At 39.2% G+C, this 20460-nt stretch overlaps 1 protein-coding gene across 2 annotated transcripts in view; it reads right to left on the bottom strand.

Moving 5' to 3' along the window:
• SLC26A8 (solute carrier family 26 member 8) overlaps positions 1-20460 on the bottom strand; it is an 86944-nt gene that overhangs the window by 49607 nt on the left and 16877 nt on the right. For both annotated transcript variants that reach the window (XM_047860866.1, XM_047860865.1), the window contains exons 3-5: positions 17881-18020; positions 6095-6211; positions 4226-4407 (exon numbers count right to left, since the gene is read on the bottom strand). In XM_047860866.1, coding sequence (XP_047716822.1) covers positions 4226-4407; positions 6095-6211; positions 17881-18020 — 439 coding nt within the window. The remainder of the gene's footprint in view (positions 1-4225; positions 4408-6094; positions 6212-17880; positions 18021-20460) is intronic.

The following is a 20460-nucleotide window of genomic DNA, read 5'->3' on the forward strand; positions in this document are numbered from 1 at the left end:
ATTCCCCAAAAGCTTAACTCCTTTTTAAATTTTTTTATTAAATTGTTTAAAAATATTTATTTATTTTTGAAGAAGAGACAGAGCATGAGCAGGGGAGAAGCCGAGAGAGAGGGAGACACAAAATCAGAAGCAGGCTCCAGGCTCTGAGCTGTCAGCACAGAGCCTGATGTGGGGCTTGAACTCATGAGCCATGAGATCATGACCTGAGCTGAAGTTGGACACTCAACCGACTGAGCCACCCAGGTGTCCCTTAACTCCTTTTTAAAAAAGATTTAACTGTAAGTAATCTCTACACCCAACATGGAGCTTGAACTCACAATCCCAAGATCAAAACTCCTATGTCCCACCTACTGAGCCAGCCGGGCGCCCCCCAAAAACATAACTCCTATTAGCCTACTGTTGACTGGAAGCCTTACCAATAACATAAATAACTGATAAACACATACTTGGTATGTTATGTGCATTACATACTATATTATTACAATAAAGTAGGCTAGAGAAAAGGAAATGTTAAGAAAATCATAAGGAAGAGAAAATACATTTATAGTACTGCACTATATTTATCTTTTAAAAACTGCATATAAGCAGACCTGTGTGGTTCAAACTCATGGTGTTCAAAGGTCAATGGTAATTGTTTTAAATATTCCTGTCATATACATTTTGAATCACATCAGTGTTGTAATTTCGCCTCAACCATCAAACATAATTTAGAAAGCACAGGAGGACAAGGAAAATCTATCATATTCATCCATATTTTTACTCTTTCCATTGCTCTTTCTTCCTTCCAGTGGTTCCAAGATTCTTTCTTTTATCATTTCCTTTCTGTTTAGAGAACTTTCTTTAGCCTTTCTCTTAGGGTAGGTCTGCTGGTAGCAAATTCTCTTAGTTTTTCTTCATCTGAGAATGTCTTGATTTCCCTTTTATTCTTGAAGGATATTTTCACTGGGTATAGGATTTTGGATTGACAGTTCTTTTCTTCAGCAAATGGAAAATATTGTGCAACTTCCTTCTGGACTCTATGGATAAGAAATCTGCTGTCATATGAGTTGTCCACCCCCCTACCCATAGGTAAAGTGTTTCTCTCACTGCTTTCAAGATTGTTTTCATTGTCTTTAGTTTTCCGAATATTGACTATGATTCGTCTTAGTGTGTATTTCTATGGATTTAGTTTTTGAAAATTTCTCAGCTTTTTGAATCTGTAGGATTATGTCTTTTGCCGAATTTCAGGAGTTTTCAGCTGTTATTTCTTCAAGTAATTCAGCCCCATCTTTTTTCTCCTCTCTTTCTGGGACTCTTGTGATACCAATATTAGGTATATTAGGTATATCCTTATCACCCTACCTGCCTCTGAGGTTTTGTTCATTTCTTTTTCCTGTCTACTTTCTCTCGGTTGTACAGGTTGGATGATTTCTATTGCTCTTTCTTTGAATTCATTCATTCTTTCCTCTGTCTCCTCTATCCTCCTATTGAGTCCATTCTTTCCATTTTGAATTTTGGTTATTGTATTTCTCAGCTCTAAAATTTCCATTTGCTTCTTCACACTTTGTTTATTTGCTGAGAGTTTCTATTTTCTCACTTGTTTCAGGAATGTTCATTATTGCTCACTGAAGCATGTTTAGGATGGCTGCTTTAAAATCTTTGCCAAAGGATTCTAACATCTCTGTCATCATAGTATTGGCATCTTTTCACTGTCTTTTTTCGTTCAAGTTGAGATTTTCCTGGTTCTTGATATGACAAGTAATTTTCAGTTCAATTGTAGACATTTTGGGCACTGTGCTAGAAGATGCTAGATCTTATTTAAATATTCTGTTTTAGCTAGATTATTTTGACAAAGTGCTGGCAGGGGAAGGGGCAGGTGCCATCTTGTTACTGCCTATAGATGTAGAAGCCCAGGTTCTCCCCTCAGTTTCCACTGACTGCTGAGGCAGTGGGGACTCCTCATTATTGTCGGGCAGGGGTGGGAGTTCTGGCTCCCCACTAGCCCTCTGCTCATATTATCCTGGCTGGAAGAGACAGGAATGTCTTTACTTCTTCCCACTTGGCCTCCATGGACACTGCAGCAGAGAGGGTTGTCCCCTCTATGAGGCCATCTCTGACACCACCCCAGCAAAGGGTGGAAAGAGTGTCTCATTACTGCCCAATGGGAGTGCAAGTGTTGACTCCCTATTTGGCCTTCTCTGACAACCCCCAGTTGGGAGTGGGTGGGCACCTTATTACAGGTGGGTAAGAGTGATATGGTCTGGGCTCTTCAGTTGGCCTTTGCTGGTATAAGGGGGCTGATACCACAGTTTTGTTTTGTTTTTTCTTGGTGTTTGTCTGGAGTATCGTAGTTATTATGTAAAATAACTTTTCAGTCTTGCTAGCCTCTTCTTGATGCTGTGGCTATAAAGAACAGACATCTGTTAGGGCTTTTTTTTTTTTTTTTCTCTTCCTATTTTTCTTTGTCTTCACCTATTAGCATTTTGGGTTTCTGGCTTCTTCAGCACCAAGTCTGAAATATACAAGGCAAAAAGAAAGCCCAGGGAATTCATCACTGTGTTGTTCCTTGGGTCCGGTGGTTCTGAGTCAGTTTGCCCTCTTCTCTCCACTTTTCAGAGTGTTCTTATGTTTGCTTTATTAGTATAATGTTCCAAGGTTCTTAGTTGTACTTAGCAGGAGGAATAGGGAAAAGTATATCGATTTCATCTTCCTGGAAATGGAATGTCTCCTCCTTTATTAAAAATTTTTTTAATGTTTATTTATTTTTGAGACAGAGAGAGAGAGACAGACAGACGCGAGCAGGGGAGGGGTGGAGAAAGAGGGAGATACAGAATCTGAAGCAGGCTCCAGGCTCTGAGCTGTCAGCACAGAGCCCGACGCGGGGCTTGAACTCACGGACTGCGAGATCATGACCTGAGCCGAAGTCAGACGCTCAACCAATTGAGCCACCCAGGTGCCCCAATTAAAAGAAATTTTTTTTAAATGTTTATTTATTTTTGAGGTACTGACTCAAAAACAAATGAGTTTTAATGTTTATTTTTGAGGGTGCTGACTGCCCATTATTTTGTCTTCTCTTACAAGACCGAATTTTTTAACCACAGGAATTATATTTACTTTTTTATTTTTGATCTCTGTCAAAGTACCAAATTCGTATTTCTGTGCCCAGTAATTATAACATATTGATGCTTACTATGTGACAGGCTCTGAGCTGAGTGCTTTACATGTATTTTCTCATTTAATCCTAAGAGTCCTGCAAATGTTATTATTTCCATTTTATACACGAGGAAACCAAGGCTCATAAAGGTAAGGTGATTTAGGTAAGTTATATAGCTGGTATCAGGGTCGGAGTCAGGTCACTCTGGTAGCCTGATGTAGGTTCCCAATAAATCCTTACCTAATAAAAGATGGTGTCAGGAGAGATCAGCAAAAATTAGCTACAGAGAGGATTGATTGGTTGAGAAGAAAGAGAAATAAAGCTAGCATATGTGACTTTAGGTCAATGGATGAAGCTTTAGATGGTCAATTCTCACAGAGAATCAAAGACATGCCAAAAATAAGTTTTGATATTTTAATAAGTCATTGATATTATTGTCCTTTAACTGTGCTTCTGTCATTGAAGAAAAGAACTCCAGGTCTGACTCTAATGCTTACTTAACCCAAGATATAGTATGTAAGCCTACAAGTGCTATTCTTGTTGAAAAAATACAAAGAATTAAAAAAAAAATTTTTTTTAATGTTTATTTATTTTTGAGAGAGAGACAAACAGACAGACAGAACATGAACAGGGGAGGAGCAGAGAGACAGGGAGACACAGAATCTGAAGCAGGCTCCAGGCTCCAAGCTGTCAGCACAGAGCCTGATGCAGGGCTCAAACCCACAAGCCGCAAGATCATGACCTGAGCTGAAGTCAGACGCTCAACCGACTGAGCCACCTAAGCACCCCAAAAGAATTTTTTTTTAAACGTGAAATCATGAATAGAACTCTAGACCATAGTCCCTGGAGCCCTTCTTTAGCTTTATGGAAGGGACTGATGAGACTGTTCAGTATCTCATCCTGAATCAGTGGTGGGTGGAGGAGAAAGAATTTTCGTCACTGAGGAGAGTGTATCTACACATCCCATAGGCTTCCCCCAAGTAAATCACTAAAGTTCCACATATATCACAATGGATAACAGGACCAACAAAAGGAAGAGGTCTGTTTGTAGCTCCTTTGTTTATTTCAGGGGTTCAGAGACTCAGATCCTACCTGAATAATCCCAGTCAGAAAAGTTGTGGATGCCACCACACTCAAGGATCTGTTATAGTCCTCAAAGAAGGAGGGCTTAGAAAAGTCATCCTTGATGAAAGCCCCCAGAATCAGGTGGCCACTGTTGAACGGGTACAATCTCAGGACATTGATCATCAGAGCACTCACAAGGAAGTAGGAACCTATGAAAGAAGGTGTTTAGGCAGAAAAGAGAAGTTTAAAACAAAAATTTTTAGTGTTTATTTTTTAAGAGAGAGAGAGAGAGACTGTGAGCAGGGAAGGGGCAGAGAGAGAGGGAGACACAGAATCCGAAGCAGGCTCCAGGTTCTGAGCTGTCAGCACAGAGCCCAACATGGGGCTTGAACTCATGGATTGCGAGATCATGACTTGAACCTGAGTTGGACCCTCTACCGACTAAGCCACCCAGGCGCCCCACTGAAGTTTTAAATGCAGGTAAACTGACATAGTGGACAGAAGGAAGGTATGGTCTGATGTTGTTTTGCCTCTGATCTCAAGAACTTTTCTCTTTTGAAAGTGGCCACTGAGAAGTAAGAAAGAGCAGAGGAAAGAACTCTGGTTCCACATGCTGTGACCAACTCCTAGCATTTAGATCTTGGTGTCTACATATTACCCTCTCTGCAATGTGGGCATATGGAGTGGGATCAAGGGGAAATTGCATATCAGGCTCAGCCACTTTACCTGGTCTTAGAGACAGTAAAAAGTGAGATGGTGGTGAGAGGATCAGAAAACAAAGCTAATCAATAATAATAAGAAGAAAAAAATAACACCTAACACTTATGAAGGATTTACTAGGTGCAAAGTGACACTGAGCTTAACCTGTTTCAAACATAATTTCATTTAGTCCTCACATCGACATATGGGAACAAAGGCAAATCTTACCTTTAAACTACCTAACAGAAATAAAACTCTAAGTGCCTTATTATCTGTATTTGGAAATGATTGCAGTGTGCCCCAGGAGCCTGGGAATATGGCAATAAAAGTGTCCTCTCAGTGTCCAAATGTAAAATTAACACATAATGGATTTTAGTAAAGACGTGGGATATTGTCCTTAAAAAAGGCAGGGTAGCACTCTGCATGTAGGATAATGGGATGGTAATCAGCCTGAATATATAAACACATCCGGAGAAAAAGTGTGTCAGTCAAAATGGTCAAGGTTGCCTGGGTGGTCAGTTGTTCAGTGGGGAAGGTCAGGAAAAGGCACTTCACTAAGCAGCTGTTGGCAATGCCCTTCCAACATTATTGGGCGTTTTGTATTTGATTTCTATGCCAGTTTACCTAGGCGAAGAAAATGTGCTGCTTCTATGACCTTCAACCAGTGTGGTGCCTGTAACAATTATTTCTAAATATAAATTAGGAGACGGACTTTTGACTCAGGGAAGGGACCTGCTTATCCTTGAATTTGAATGCTTTGATTACTGTGGCAGCATTTTCTTACTGTAAATTATAAGCTAACACAACTATTAAAAAGTAGGCCACGGACTTTGGTTATTACAGGTCCAGATGAAAGACAGATGCACTCTAGGAATGTTGGCAAAATTGCCTCTGAATCTTCCAGGTTGAGGGCAGGCAGATTTCAATCGTGTGGTAATTTCACCAAGGGAAGTACCTCCTGCCACTTAATTCCTTTGGGAAACAGCTCGCCGGCCGATTTGTCTGGAGGTGGCATTAATAATGACACACTGGAAGTGTTCAGTCTCTAAAATCTGAACACTGAAATGGATAGAATGCCCATCTTCTGCCTCCATTTTTTTGTACCTGAAATATAGTTTTAATTTGGGTTCTTGGCAATAAGGAAATGATTAAGACAGAGACTCTATCCACCTCCTGTGGTTCCAGTGCTGAACTCACCAATGGACATTTGATGACACGATCCAAAAATGACATAAATTACTGAAGAACAGAAAGTTGCGTAACAGACATTGAGAGGAGGAATCAGCTGCCTTGCCAGCAAACTAAACGTCAGGGCTGAAAAACAAGATAATTTAAGTAAGAAAAGGTAGGCTGGCTTTTAAAAGCCACCCTGAATAAAAACTGTAAAGAATATTTAAAATAAAAACAATCCAGTATGTAGCTGACAGAGTGTGGGAACAATATCTCTGGATATACGGCTCTTAATTAGCACCTTTATTATCTCCTTTGATTCCTAGCTTCTACTTCTACTATATGCTTTTTACCCCTCAATTCTAAATCAGAGGCTTAAACACCCTTCACTTCAAGGTCTTCATGCTAATCATGGAAAACAGACATCATAACAATAAGACCTCTAATTCCAACAGCTCAGAAGCAGCCCCATTCCACCCCTAGTCTAGTTAGCAGAAGACCCTGGGAATCCTCTAGGACTGGAAATAAAGCTGGAGAGCGAGGCAAGGATCCCACTTAACTGACATGATTCCAATTTGGTATGTGTTGTCTCTCTTCCATATGCCAATCACTCCCGTCTCTTCTTTCAGCTCCTTCTTCTATACTTACTTTCTTTTCTTTTCTTTTTTTAAAGTTTATTTATTTTTCAGAGTGGGGGACGGGTAGAGAGAGAGGGGGACAGAGGAATCGAAGTGGGCTTTGCACTGACAGCAGAGAGCCTGACATGGAGCTTGAACCCACGAACCACAAGATCATGACCTGAGCTGACGTTGGACACTTAACCGACTGAGCCACCCAGGTGCCCCTACTTTTTTAAGAAGCACGATGAGAATTCGGAAGTTTTGAAGCAAATGGATTAACATGCATGGTGGCATCCTTTGGTGTCTCAAGCCCACAGCTCCTGCCCTAAGGGCCTGTCTTCAACTTACATCATACGGTGTGCTCATCTGAATTCAGTTATGAGTTTAGTGAGCTGATTCAGTGTCTTAGACAAAACAAGGCTCTGTGTGTGTGTGTGTGTGTGTGTGTGTGTGTAGAAGGTCAAACACATACAAAAATAGAGTATAATAAACTCCCATGTACCCATCACCGGCTTCAACAGTGGTCATCTCATGGCCAGTCTTGTTTCCTCTATTCCCTCACTCCTCTCCCACTCCTTATTAGTTTGAAGCAAATCCAAGACATCAAATTATGTCATCTGCAGATATTTCAGTATATATCTTTAAAAGAAAACCCTCTTTTTTTTTTTAAAGTAATCTTTATGCCCAACAAGGAACTCAAACTCATGACCCTGAGATCAAGAGTCTCATGCTCTTACTGACTGAGCCAGCCAGGTGCCCCAAAAGCAAACCCTCTTTTAATTTAATTACAATACCATCATTATACCTAAGCAATTAATAATAGTCAGTGTTCAAATTTCCCTGCTTATCTCATAAATAGTTGTTGCAGTAGACAGCCCTTAAGATGATTTGCTCATTGGTATCCATGCTTTTTGTGTGACCCCCACCCCCTCAGTGTGAGATGGACCTAGTAACTTACATCTAATAAACAGACTACAACAAAAATGGTAGGTGTCACTTCTGAGAGTAGGTTGCAAGAAGACTGTGGCCTCTGTCTTGGTTGCTCTCTGACTCTCTGTCTCTTTCATCCAGGTCACCAGTTGCCAGACTTGGCTTCAAAGGGGTGTGACGAATGCAATTACACGGGCTCAGAAGGCTCCACACTTGGCTTAATACTCTATGACTATTTTGAAATTCTGAATAATTTTTGAACTAGGGGTTCTGCATGTCGTCGGCCCTGCCAGCTGTCATGATGTGAGGATACTCAAGCACTGATGGAGAGGCCCTCAAGGTGAGAAGCACATGAGGGAGCCTGAAGGCTGATCCTCCAGCCTCAGTAGAGCCTTGAGATGACTGACAGCTTGACTACAACCACGTGAGAAACCATAAGCCAAAGATATGGTGGGTTTCGGGGTGATCTTTAAAAAAAAGCATTTGCTGGGGCACCTGGGTGGCTCAGCCAGTTAAGCGTCCAACTCCTGATCTCTACTCAGGTCATGATCTCATGGTTCTTGAGATCGAGCCCCATGTCAGGCTCTGTGCTGACAGCATGGAGCCTGCTTGGAATTCTCTCTCTCTCCCTCTCACTCTCTCTGCTCCTGTCCCACGCCTCTCTCTCTCTCTCTCTCTGACTCTCTCAAAATAAATAAACATTTTAAAAAAGCCAAGCTGTTTTCCAAATGGCTTTATAATTTACACTCCCACCAGCATTGTGTGACAGTTCCCATCAACTGCATCTGTGTTAGCATATGATACTGTCAGATTTTAAATTTCAGTGTGTATGAGTTAGCATGTAACTCATTTAAATTTCACTTTTCACTACATGGGTTGTCAATAATATTGATCAATCTCATTGCGTTGTTTCCTTACAGATATGTGGGAGTATATCTATTACAGATTTGAATCCTTTGTTGGGTGTATGTGTAACAAATATCTCTCTGATTCTGTGGTTCGCTTTTCAATCTTTATGTATCTTTGAATGAACAACACTTTTACTTATTAATTTATTACTTATTAATTTATTATTTATTTATTTATTTATTATTTATTAATTTATTAATCTTTTCCTTTCAGGTGAGTGCTTCTTATATCTTGTTTAAGAAATTATTTTCTGCTTCAAGATCGTGAAGACATCCTCCTAAATAATTCTAAAAAATTCTTTATTATTTTACCTTTCACATTTAGGTCTTTAATGTACCAGGAGGAGGTTTTTGTATATGGCATGGAGTAGAGATCTAAAAATTGTTTTTTCATATAAGTATCAGGTTGTTTCGTATCATTCATCAAAAAGTTTATTTCTAGGGGCACCTGGGTGGCTCGGTCAGTTAGGTGCCTGACTCTTGGTTTCAGATCAGGTCATGATCTCATGGTTCATGAGTTCTAGCCCCTCCATCGGCCTCTGCATTGATGTTATTGAGCCTGCTTGAGGTTCTCTAAATAAATAAATAAATAAATAAATAAATAAATAAATAATTTTAAAAGTATTTTTCTATAGCGACACATCTGATATAAGCTAATATATATGTGTGTGTCTTTTCTGTTCCATTGGTCTAATAGTCTATTTCTGCAATACCACAGCCTTACTATCTTGTAGTAATTAGTTTAGTAATAATTTTGGTGTTAGTAATGGCCTATTTTTATTGTGAAATATAATGCACATACATAAAGTGCATTAAAACAGATGTTGAGCTGAATAAATACTTATAAACCAAACACCTTTGTTATCACCACCCCAGTATTTGATTACAATTCCATCTATCCCCACAAAAGTATTCATTATTTTGATTTTTGTGACAATACTTTCTTTGCTTTTCTTTATAGTTTTACCACTAGTGTACAGATGGAGTTACACTGAATACAATTTTTATTTCTGCTCTTTTGCTCCGTATTATGTATTTGAGAGACTTCCATGTTGGGGTGAGTTGCTTGAGACTGTCCATGTTTCTTCTGTGTATTCCAGTATATGCATATATGAGTGTTTGTTTATTCTGTCCACTTTTAATGAACATTATCTTAAATATTATAACTTTATATTAAGTCTTGATAATTGGAGGAGCAAGTCCTCCCATGTTGCTTTTCTCCAAAGAATTTGACCATTCTTGGCTTTTGCATTTACATATACATCTTAGAATCTTCTTAAAATGTTCCATTAAAAAATGGATTTACATTAAAATTATAATGAATCTATAAAACTTATTTTGAGAGAGCTGAGATCTTTAAATATTGAGTCTTCTTTTTTTTATGTTTTATTTTATATTTGAGAAACAGAGACAGACAGACAGAGCGTGAGCAGGGGAGGGGCAGAGAGATTGAGACAGAATCTGAAGCCGGCTCCAGGCTCTAAGCTGTCAGCACAGAGCCCGATGCAGGGCTCAAACTCATGAGCAGTGAGATCATGACCTGAGCCAAAGTCAGACACTTAACCAACTGACCCACCCAGGCACACCTAAATATTCAATCTTTTAACCCATGAACATGCTATATTTCAATTAATTTCCATTAACTTAATTAATTGATATTACTCGGTAAAGTTGTATAATTTCTCTAAATGGGTATTACACTTCTTTTCTTAGTTTCATTATAATTTACTTCATATTTATTATGCTTTGGTAAATGGCATCTTTTTAAAAATTTCACTTCTTGTTTCCTGCGGGTATATAGGAATAGAATTGATTTTTATATGCTGATCTTGTATCCAGCAACCTTGACAAAATCTCATTAATTCTATTAATTTATTTGTAGATTGTTTTCTTCATTAAAAATTACCATCTATGAATAATGAAGTTTTATTTCTTCCTTTACAATCCTTACACCTTATATTTCTTTTTCCTACTTTAATACACCATGAATTCCAGTATAATGTTGAATAGCTCCTATTTACTCTTGATAAGCAACATATAGCATAAAGAGAAAGCCTTTTGAAATGTAGGGTTTCAAATAATTTACCAATACAAGGAAGTTAGAGAATTACTTGGTAAGTGCCTGAGAACTAAGTGATCTAGTCTCAGGTAAGCTTAGGCTGTGGAGAAATACAGGGAAACCAAGTTTCCAAACTTTCCAACACTTTAACATTTTTTTAAATTTTGAGCTAGTTTTAGACTTACAGAAAAGTTACAAAAATAATAGGGAGTTTCCATATATCCCTTACCTAGCATCTCTTGTTGTTAATATTTTTTATTTTTTATTTATTTATTAAAAAAAATTTTTTTTTTCAACGTTTATTTATTTTTGGGACAGAGAGAGACACAGCATGAACGGGGGAGGGGCAGAGAGAGAAGGAGACACAGAATCGGAAACAGGCTCCAGGCTCCCAGCCATCAGCCCAGAGCCCGACGCGGGGCTCGAACTCACGGACTGCGAGATCGTGACCTGGCTGAAGTCAGACGCTTAACCGACTGCGCCACCCAGGCGCCCCAATGTTAATATTTTTTATAGTCTTGGTATAATTATCAGAATCAGGGAATTAACATTACAAATTAACTAAAGACTTAATTTGAATCTCATCACCGTTTTCTCACTAATTTCCTTTTTCTGTTCCACGACTCTATCCAGAGCCCCACATTCTATTTAGTTGTTATTTCTCCTTACCCTGCAATCTGTAATAGTTCCTCAGGCTTTGTCTTTCTGGACTTTGACGATTTGAAAGAGTATTAATAGATCAGTTATTTTGTCAAATGCCTCTCATTTTGGGGTAGTCTTAGGTTTCCTCATGAGTGTACTAAGGTTACACATTTTGGGCGAGAATGCTACAGACTTCATCTGTTGTGTCCTTCTTAGGATTCATGATCTCTAAATGCCTTACTGTTGGTGATATAGCATTGGTTGTTTCAAGTTGTTTCTCCCAGATTCTCTAATGTAGAGTAGTGGAGTAGTTAACAAATATCTTTAGGAAGATACTTTGAAACTATGCAAATCTCTACATAGTTTGCAAACTTTCACCCACTAATTTTAACATCAGTTAGTGGATTTTATCATGACAATTATTACTGTGGTGTTTCCCTAATGGTGATTTTGTATTTTCTTTTACATTTATAAATTGGAATTCTACTATGAGGAAGATCTAGCAGTTTTTATCTATCTATCTATTTAATTTTTTTAAAGATTTTATTTTTTTTAAGTGTATTTATTTATTTTGAGAGACAGTACAAGCAAGGGAGGAGCAGAGAGAGGGGGAGAGAATCCCAAGCAAGATCTGCACTGTCAGCACAGAGCCCGACATGGGGCTCGAACCCACAAACTGTGAGATCATAACCTGAGCTGAACTCAAGAGTCGGACACTTAACCAAGTGGGCCACCTAGGTGCCCCCTAAAAGATTTTATTTTTAAGTAATCTCTACACCTAACACGGGGCTCAAACAACCCCAAGATCAAGAGTCACATGCTCTACCAACTGAGCCAGCCAGGCACCCCTAGCACTTTTTAAATAAGTTCTTCACCGTGTAGTACTTTTGTTTCATTTGAGAAAATTATTAAATGTCAGGTACTACCTATTCAAATGTAAGTAAAACTTTTGAATTATTTACACTACAGATTATTCCATTATTCACACTACTTAAAATAATACACAATCTCTCAGCCAGTTAGCAAGAGTTGCTCAGATTCATGCATTTATATAGTCATGTGATCATTATTATTCCACAAAGATCTTGAGTACCCACTATGTGCTAAATGCTGTGCTGGATACTAGGTATACTTATATGTCCTAATGCCTTTTGGTATGAAATTACACTGATGATTTGGTAATTTAGCAATGAGATGTCCATAACTTTGACCATAAATAAAGGACCTTTCATAAGTGACAGTGGGTAGAAGGCTCACAGTTAAAGAATTAGTACCAAGAGTTCAGGTCTCTCATTGCAGCCCCACAGGAATGCTCTAGAGACTTTCTGATATTTTCCTGGAAGTGAAGGTACTCATATGAATGGATCATTTTGGTTTACAGCCACCACATAGAAATTTGAAAAGGTACTCCTTTATTCCAGGAATGCAAGGCTAATTCAATATTTAAATATCAATGTAATCTACCATGAGAAAAATCACATGGTCATATCAATAATGCAGAAAAAGCATTTGACAAAATACAACATCCACTCATGATAAAAATTCTCAGTGAACTAGAATAGAATGGAAAGTTCCTCCACCTAATAAAGGGCATCTACAAAAATCCTACAGCTAACATCATACTTAATGGTGAGAGATTGAATGTTTTCCGTCCGAAGATCAGCAACATGTCAAAAATATCTATTCTCACCACTCTTATTCAACACAGAGTACATATAAGTCTTAGTCAGTACAATAAGCAAGAGAAAGTCATAAAAGCCATTCAAATTAGAAAGAAACACAACTGTCCCTATTTACAGAGGACATGATTATCAATGTAGTAAATCCCAAGGAATCTACAAAAGATTCTTGGAACTAATAAATGAGTTACAGGATACAAGGTGAATAGACAAATCAATTGTATTTCTATATGCAAACAATGAACAATTGGAAACCAAACATGTTTTAATTGCCACACAGAGTATCTCCAAAATGAAACACTCAGGTCTAATTCTAACAGCAAATGGGCAGGATCTGTATGCTGAAAACTCCAAATGCTAATGAAAGAAATCAAGGAAAACGAAAGTAAATGGAGAGACATACTGTGATCATGAACTGGAAACTCAATATAATAAAGACATCAATTATCCCCAAAGTGATCTATGGACTTAATGCAGCAGCTATCAAAATCTCCGTAGGGTTTTTTGGTAGGTTAAACAAGCTGATTCTAAAAGTTATATAGAATAGCTAAAACAGCTTTGAAAAAGAACAAAATTGGAAGGATCACACTATCCAATTTTAAGACTCATTATAAAGATAGAATAATCAAGACATGATATTGGTAAAGGGATAGACAAGTAGATCAATGGGACAGAATAGAAAGTCCAGAAATAGACATACAAAAATATGGCTCTTTGATCTTTGACAAAAGTGCAAAAACAATTCAATTAAGGATAGTCTTTAAAAATCATGTTGAAAACACAACAAAAAATAAAGCTTGACCTAAACTTCACACTTTATGTAAAGATTAACTCAAAATGGATCATGGATCTAAATGTAAAACATAAAGCTATAAGTCTTTTAGAAAAAAACATAGGGGCGCCTGGGTGGCTCAGTCGGTTAAGCATCCAACTTCAGCTCAGGTCATGATCTCGTGGTCTGCAAGTTCGAGCCCCGCGTCGTGCTCTGGGGTGATGGCTCAGAGCCTGGAGCCTGCTTCCGATTCTTTGTCTCCCTCTCTCTCTGCCCCTCCCCCGTTCATGCTGTGTCTCTTTCTGTCTCAAAAATAAATAAACGTTAAAAAAAAAAATTAAAAAAAAAAAAAAAAGAAAAAACATAAAAGAAAATCTTTGTGACCCGGGGATTAGGTGTAAAGCTCTTACATACAGTAGGAAATTCACAATCCATAAAAGGAAAAAAAATGGATAAACTGGATTTATTAAAATTAAAACCTTTTGTCCTGTCAAAGACACTCTCAAGAGAAAAAAAAGATAAGCTACACACTGAGGAAAACTATTTGCAAACTGTATGTATGACAAAAGATTGGTATCTAGAATACATAAAGAAGTCTCATAAATTAACAATAAGAAAAGAGAATTTTTTTTTTTAATTAAAAAATGGGCAAAGGACTTGAACAGGCACTTCACCGAAGAGATTATGAGGATGGTGAATACGAACATGAAAAGATGTTCAACCCCATCGGCCGTTAGGGAAATACAAATTAAAACCACAATGAGATCTCACTACATACCTCTTTTAAAGGCTACAAGAAAAAATACTAAAAACTAGCCCTCATCAAAATCGAGAATTTTGCTCTGTAAATACTCTGAAATGACAGGCTACAGATTGGAGATTTTATCTCCAAAACACAAAAGACAAAGGACTAGTATCTAGACTATAAATAACTCTTGAAACTCAACAGTGAAAATGCAAACAATCCAATTAGAACATGAGCAAAAGACAAGAGTCATTTCATTAAAATATTTAGGTGAGTAAATTAGCATATGAAAAGATGTTAAACATCATTGGCCATTAGGGAAATGGAAACTGAAACCACAAGAGAACTCACCGCATCCATATAAAATGGCTAAAATAAAAAGTAGTGACAGATGCTAGTGGGCATGCAGAGCAACTGTATCAGAGATTGCTGGTAGGAACACAAAATGATACAACCATTCTAGAAAATAGCTTGGCAATTACTTAAAACTCTAAACCTGTAACTACCGTACAATCCCATAATTGTGCTCCTGGATATTATCCCAGAGAAAAGAAGACTGTGTTCATTAACCTACACACAAATGTTTCACAGCAGCTACATTTGTAATAGCCAAAACTTGAAAATGATCCAGATGTACTTTAAGGGTAAATGTTTAAATAAGATGTGGTGTGGGGTGCCTGGGTGGCTCATCAGTTAAGTGTCCAACTTTGGCTCAGGCCATGATCCACAGTTTGTGGGTTCCAGCCCTGCATCAAGCTCTGTGTCTGACAGCTCAGAGCCTGGAGCCTGCTACGGATTCTGTGTCTCCCTTTCTCTCTGTCCCTCCCACCCTCACACTCTGTCTCTCTCTATCAAAAATAAGTAAACATTAAAAATTTTTAAATAAACTGTGATGCATCCATACCATGGAATACTACTCAGCAATTTAAAAAAAGGAATAAACTATTGATACATACAACAACCTAGATGAATCTCCAGAAAATTAAGATGGGGGGAGGGGGAAGGCAATCTCAAAGAGTTACATACTATATGACCCTATTTATGTAACTTTCTCAAAATGACAACACTCTAGAAAAGAACAGTTTAGTGGTTTCCAGGGTTAAGGAGGGGATGGGGGCAAGGGGTAAGTGGGGGTAACTACAGAAGGGAAACATGAGGGGCGCCTGGATGGCTCAGTTGGTTGAGCATCTGACAATTGATTTTGGCCCGGGGTCATGATCCCAAGGTTGTAGGATCGGGCCTTGCATTGGGCTCTGCACTGAGCTCAGAGCCTGCTTAAGAGTCTTTCTCTCTCTCTCTCTCTCCCTCTCCCTTTGCCCCTCTCCCCTGCTCGCAGTCTCTCTCTCTCAAAAAATAAAACAAAAACCAAAACAAAAAAAACCAACCTTAAAAATAAAGGGCAACATGAGGGATCCTTGTGGTGGTGGAAATAATAAAAAATACAGACAATATAAAATGAAGGGTGTGGAGGAACTAGAATTCTCATACCTTGCTGGTCGGAATGTAAAAGGGCAGGTACAGCCACTCAGGTACATAGACTGGCAGTTTCTTATAAAGTTAAACACACACCTACCACATGGCCAACCATATCACCTTAGAGAGATGAGAGCTATGTTTACATAAAAACCTGTACCGGGGGTGCCTGGATGGCTCAGTCAGTTAAGCATCAGTTTCTTGATGTCGGCTCAGGTCATGATCTCAGTTCGTGAGACTGAGCTCCTAGTCAGCCTCTTTGCTGACAGCATGGAGCATGCTTGGGATTCTCTGATTCTCTCTCTCTGCTCCTTCCCCCGCCCCCCACAAAATAAATAAGTAAACATTTTTAAAAAACCACCTGTACCTGAATGTCCATGGCAACTTTATTTTTGACAACCAAAAACTGGAAACAAAATATCTATCAATAAGTGAATAAATAAACAAACCATCCTATGGACTGTTACTCAGTCCAGCCATTCCTATGGATTATTACTCAGCAATGAAAAGAAACAAGCTATTGATGCATATTACGGTTTGCATCAATTTCAAAGACATCATGGTGAATTCAAGAAGCCAGCCTTTGAGAGTTATATACTGCATGAATCCATTTACATGATATTCTCAAAAAGGCAAAACTATGGTGATAGAGAACAGATTAGTGGTTGCCAGGGGAGGATGTGACTAAAAGAGGTGGCATAAGAGCATTTGGGGGCTGATGGAACTGTTCTGGATCTTCACTGTGGTGGTAGTTACAGAAATCCATACATGTGTTTAAATTTATAGAACTGAACACCAAAAGGAAAAAAGTCAATTTTACTGCAGGGTAATTAATTATTTAAAAAGGGATCCCTTTGGGGGGCACCTGGGTGGCTCAGTCAGTTAAGCGTCAGACTTCAGCTCAGGTCAGGTCATGATCTCACGGTTCGTGGGTTCGAACCCTGTGTCAAGCTCTGTGCTGATAGCTCAGAGCCTGGAGCCTGCTTCGGATTCTGTGTCTCCCTCTCTCTCTGCCCCTCCCCTGCTCATGCTCTGTCTCTCAAAAACAAGTAAATGTTAAACAAAATTTTTTTTAATTAAAAGGGATCCCTTTTCTTCAATGATCAGCCTCGTGCCACATTTGGATGTCCGGTACCTACCACTTGCTCCTTTGCTTGGCCTCTTTGTGCTTTGCACAACCTGTATGATCACAGGATTCAATCCCACCTGGCTGGCTCCAGAAAAATAGAGAAATAGTATTTGAACAATACTACGTAGGGAATTGCGTGGTACTCTGAGTAAAGAATGAATACAATCTTTTCACTTTCTCTGTGGATAAATTTGATGTTGGGTTCACTTTCCAGTTGTTTCTTTGGAAACCTGGTAATGGTGGAATGTCAGCTGTGTTCCCAGCTAATGCTGGTTACGGTAAAGATGAGCCCAATTAGTCTACTATGCCTGGACCAAGAAGACTGGTCCGGAACAATAAATACCCAGTGGGAATCCCTAGCTTTGGGCTTCTTGGAGCACAATAACTCTTGTAATGGGGCATGCCATTTGTGGGACTCTGGAAGCAACAGATAAGAGAATGACAAGAGATGTTGGTTCTATTTGGGAGATGAGGCTCCTAAAACCCAGATAGCTCCCATACTTACCCTCCACCTTCTTAAGAAAAACTAATGCCCACTGAGGTCTATTGTAGCTGTGTGAACATGAAATAACTAGTCAAGCAAAAAAACCAAAAAAACCAAACCAAACCAAACCAAAAAATGACCATTGGATGGGCATTGCAAATACTCTGGAAGGTATTTATAGCTCTAAACTGAGTCTTTTGAAACCATGCTGGAAGAGTTAGAAATCTGGCTGGTAAGGGAAGAAATGATAATAATGTGAGTGGAACTCACCTATTTTTTTTTTTTTTTCTATTCACCTAGCAAATTGTTTAATCTGGGTAAGCAGACAAGGCCTGATAGGTTGTGGGTGAAAAGGCTTTGTATCTTCCTTACCTTGGGGAACTTGCACAAGGCCAACACTTATACCGGCAAGTAGGTCTCCGAGAAGCCAATCCTTGAATCGGTACAAACACATCCACTCCAGGAAGGGAAAGATCGTTAGCATGCATCTTAGGAACTTGTGCCATGAGCAGCTGCGAGAAAGAACAGAGACTTGATTTCGGTTTTCCGAAGAAAAAGCCCGCATAGCCAAGAAAAGGCACAGTGCGTCGTTCTTCCCATACAGCAGAGTTTCTTGTCAGCACTGATGATGTTCTGACAAGCCAGACTAGATGACTCTGTTGTGGGACCGTCCTGTGCACTACAGGATGTTTAGCAGCATCCTTGGGCCTCTACCCACCAGATGCCAATAGCATGCCCTCCCCAACTCGTGACAAGCAAAAAAATGTCTCTAAACATTGCCAAATGTTCCCTCGGGGACAAAATTGCCTCTGGTTGGGAACCAAATGCCATACATATGATAAGAACTCAGCCTTATAGTCTAGCATACAAAACAGGATGTTTGGAAAGAATTAAACCTAGAAACTTTCTAGTAGAAAAATGGACTGTTATTGCTTTCTCTTGATAAGCACAGTGGTTTGAGATGTGATATTGATGGAAACCAGGGGCAATTAACACATCCGTGTCATTCCATATGCTTTTTTTTTTTTTTTTTACTGAAAATTAACTCTATTTGGCTTTGATCTGTAGTATGTCGAAATTTATAGAAAATATAGGCAATGGAGGGGCGCCTGGGTGGCTCAGTTGGTTAAGTGTCAGATTTTGAAGGAGGTCATGATCTCGTGGTTTGTGAGTTCAAGCCCCGCATCCTGTGTGCTGTCAGTACAGAGCCTGCTTCAGATCCTCTGTCTGCCTTTCTCTCTGCCTATTCCCCCACCTCTCTCTCTCTATCTCTCTCAAAAATAAGTAAATATTAAAGAAGAAGAAGAAGAAGAAGAAGAAGAAGAAGAAGAAGAAGAAGAAGAAAATGTAGTGGATGGAATCCTGTGCTTTAGGAGTTAGCTATGTAAAGAAAAGGCATTAAAATAAAGCTTTATTATCCTTTAACCTAGTGGACATCGATCAGAAACAATTTTGTTATTCAGGGGTCATTTGGCAATGTCTGGAGACATTTTTTATTGTCAACAACTCAGGGAGGGGGTGCTATTGGTAGGTAGTGAGTAGAGGTCAGGGATGATGCTAAACATCCTTCAGTGCATAGGACAACCCCCCATAGGAAACAATGTTCTGGTCCAAAATGTTAATGATGCTGAGACTGAGAAAACCCACTTTAACTTTTATTTTACTTATTTATTTTTAAATGTTTATTTATTTATTTTGAGAGACAGGGAGAGAGTGTGGGGGAGGGGCAGAGAGAAGAAAAAGAGAATCCCAAGTAGGCTCCGCACCATCAGTGTCGAGCCTGATGCAGGGCTCGATCTCAGGAACAATGAAATCATGATCTGAGCTAAAATCAAGAGCCAGATGCTTAACAGACTGAGCCACCAGGATCCCTTTATTTATTTTTAAAATAAATTTATTAATCTATCTCCCTGGAAATACTTTTTTTAAAGTAGGCTTCACGCTCAGCCCAGAACCCAACACAGGGCTTGAACTCATGACCCTAAGACCCGAGCTGAGCTCAAGAGTCAGATGGTTACCCAACTGAGCCGCTCAGGCACCCCTAATACTTAGATCATCTAAAACAGCAGAATCATTGTAAATCAATCAGTCACTCAGCTAATCAATCAGCCAGTTTATTTATTTTTGAGAGACAGAGACAGACAGAGGGTGAGCAGGGAAGGGACACAGAAAGAGGGGGACACAGAATCTGAAGCAGGCTCCAGGCTCTGAGCTGTCAGCACAGAGCCCAACACAGGGCTCTAACTCATGAACCAGGAGATCATGACCTGAGCTGAAGTCAGATGCTTAACCACCTGAGCCACCCAGGCGCCCCAAAACTAATTTAGTTTTAAATTGCTTTTTGCTGCTTATATTTTAGTGTGGGCTGAAAGCAAAATGTATGAAGGTTTTCCATGTGTGCGCTATAGTTGGATAGCTGAGATTTGACTATACTAACAAATATAACTTCAGTGTATGCAAGGCTAAAATGTGTGCTTAGAAAGAATTTCACATGTTTGATTCCCACAACTATGAGCCTTACTTTCCCTAAGGTAATTAAGACCAAGTAAGTGTAAGTGACTTTTCCAAGGTCGCAGTAGTGTGGGCAGAGCTGGGGCTATAAACCACCAGGTCTTCTGATTTCTACTTCCGTGTTCTGTACACTCTATTACCATCACAATTCCTACTGACAGCTATTGAATTCTGTTTGGGAGCCAGGAACAAGACCATTGGTTTGGAAAGAACATCACATTGCTATTTTTATGAGAGTCCCTGGATGTTAGGCAGGTGCACACAGTGTGCTCTCTCCAATTATAGCCCCCAAAGGGGAGAGCAGAGCTTGTCACTGGGACAATTTGTTTCTTCATCCGGTCCAGTCTCTCCTTCTCTCCATATGCCACTTGGCAGAAGACAAGCCACTGTAGGCAGAGTCATCAAAGCTCATTAGCATGGAAAAAAAAAAAATACAGTGGA

This window comes from Prionailurus viverrinus, chromosome B2 (genome assembly GCF_022837055.1).
Source record: "Prionailurus viverrinus isolate Anna chromosome B2, UM_Priviv_1.0, whole genome shotgun sequence".
NCBI lineage: Eukaryota > Metazoa > Chordata > Mammalia > Carnivora > Felidae > Prionailurus > Prionailurus viverrinus.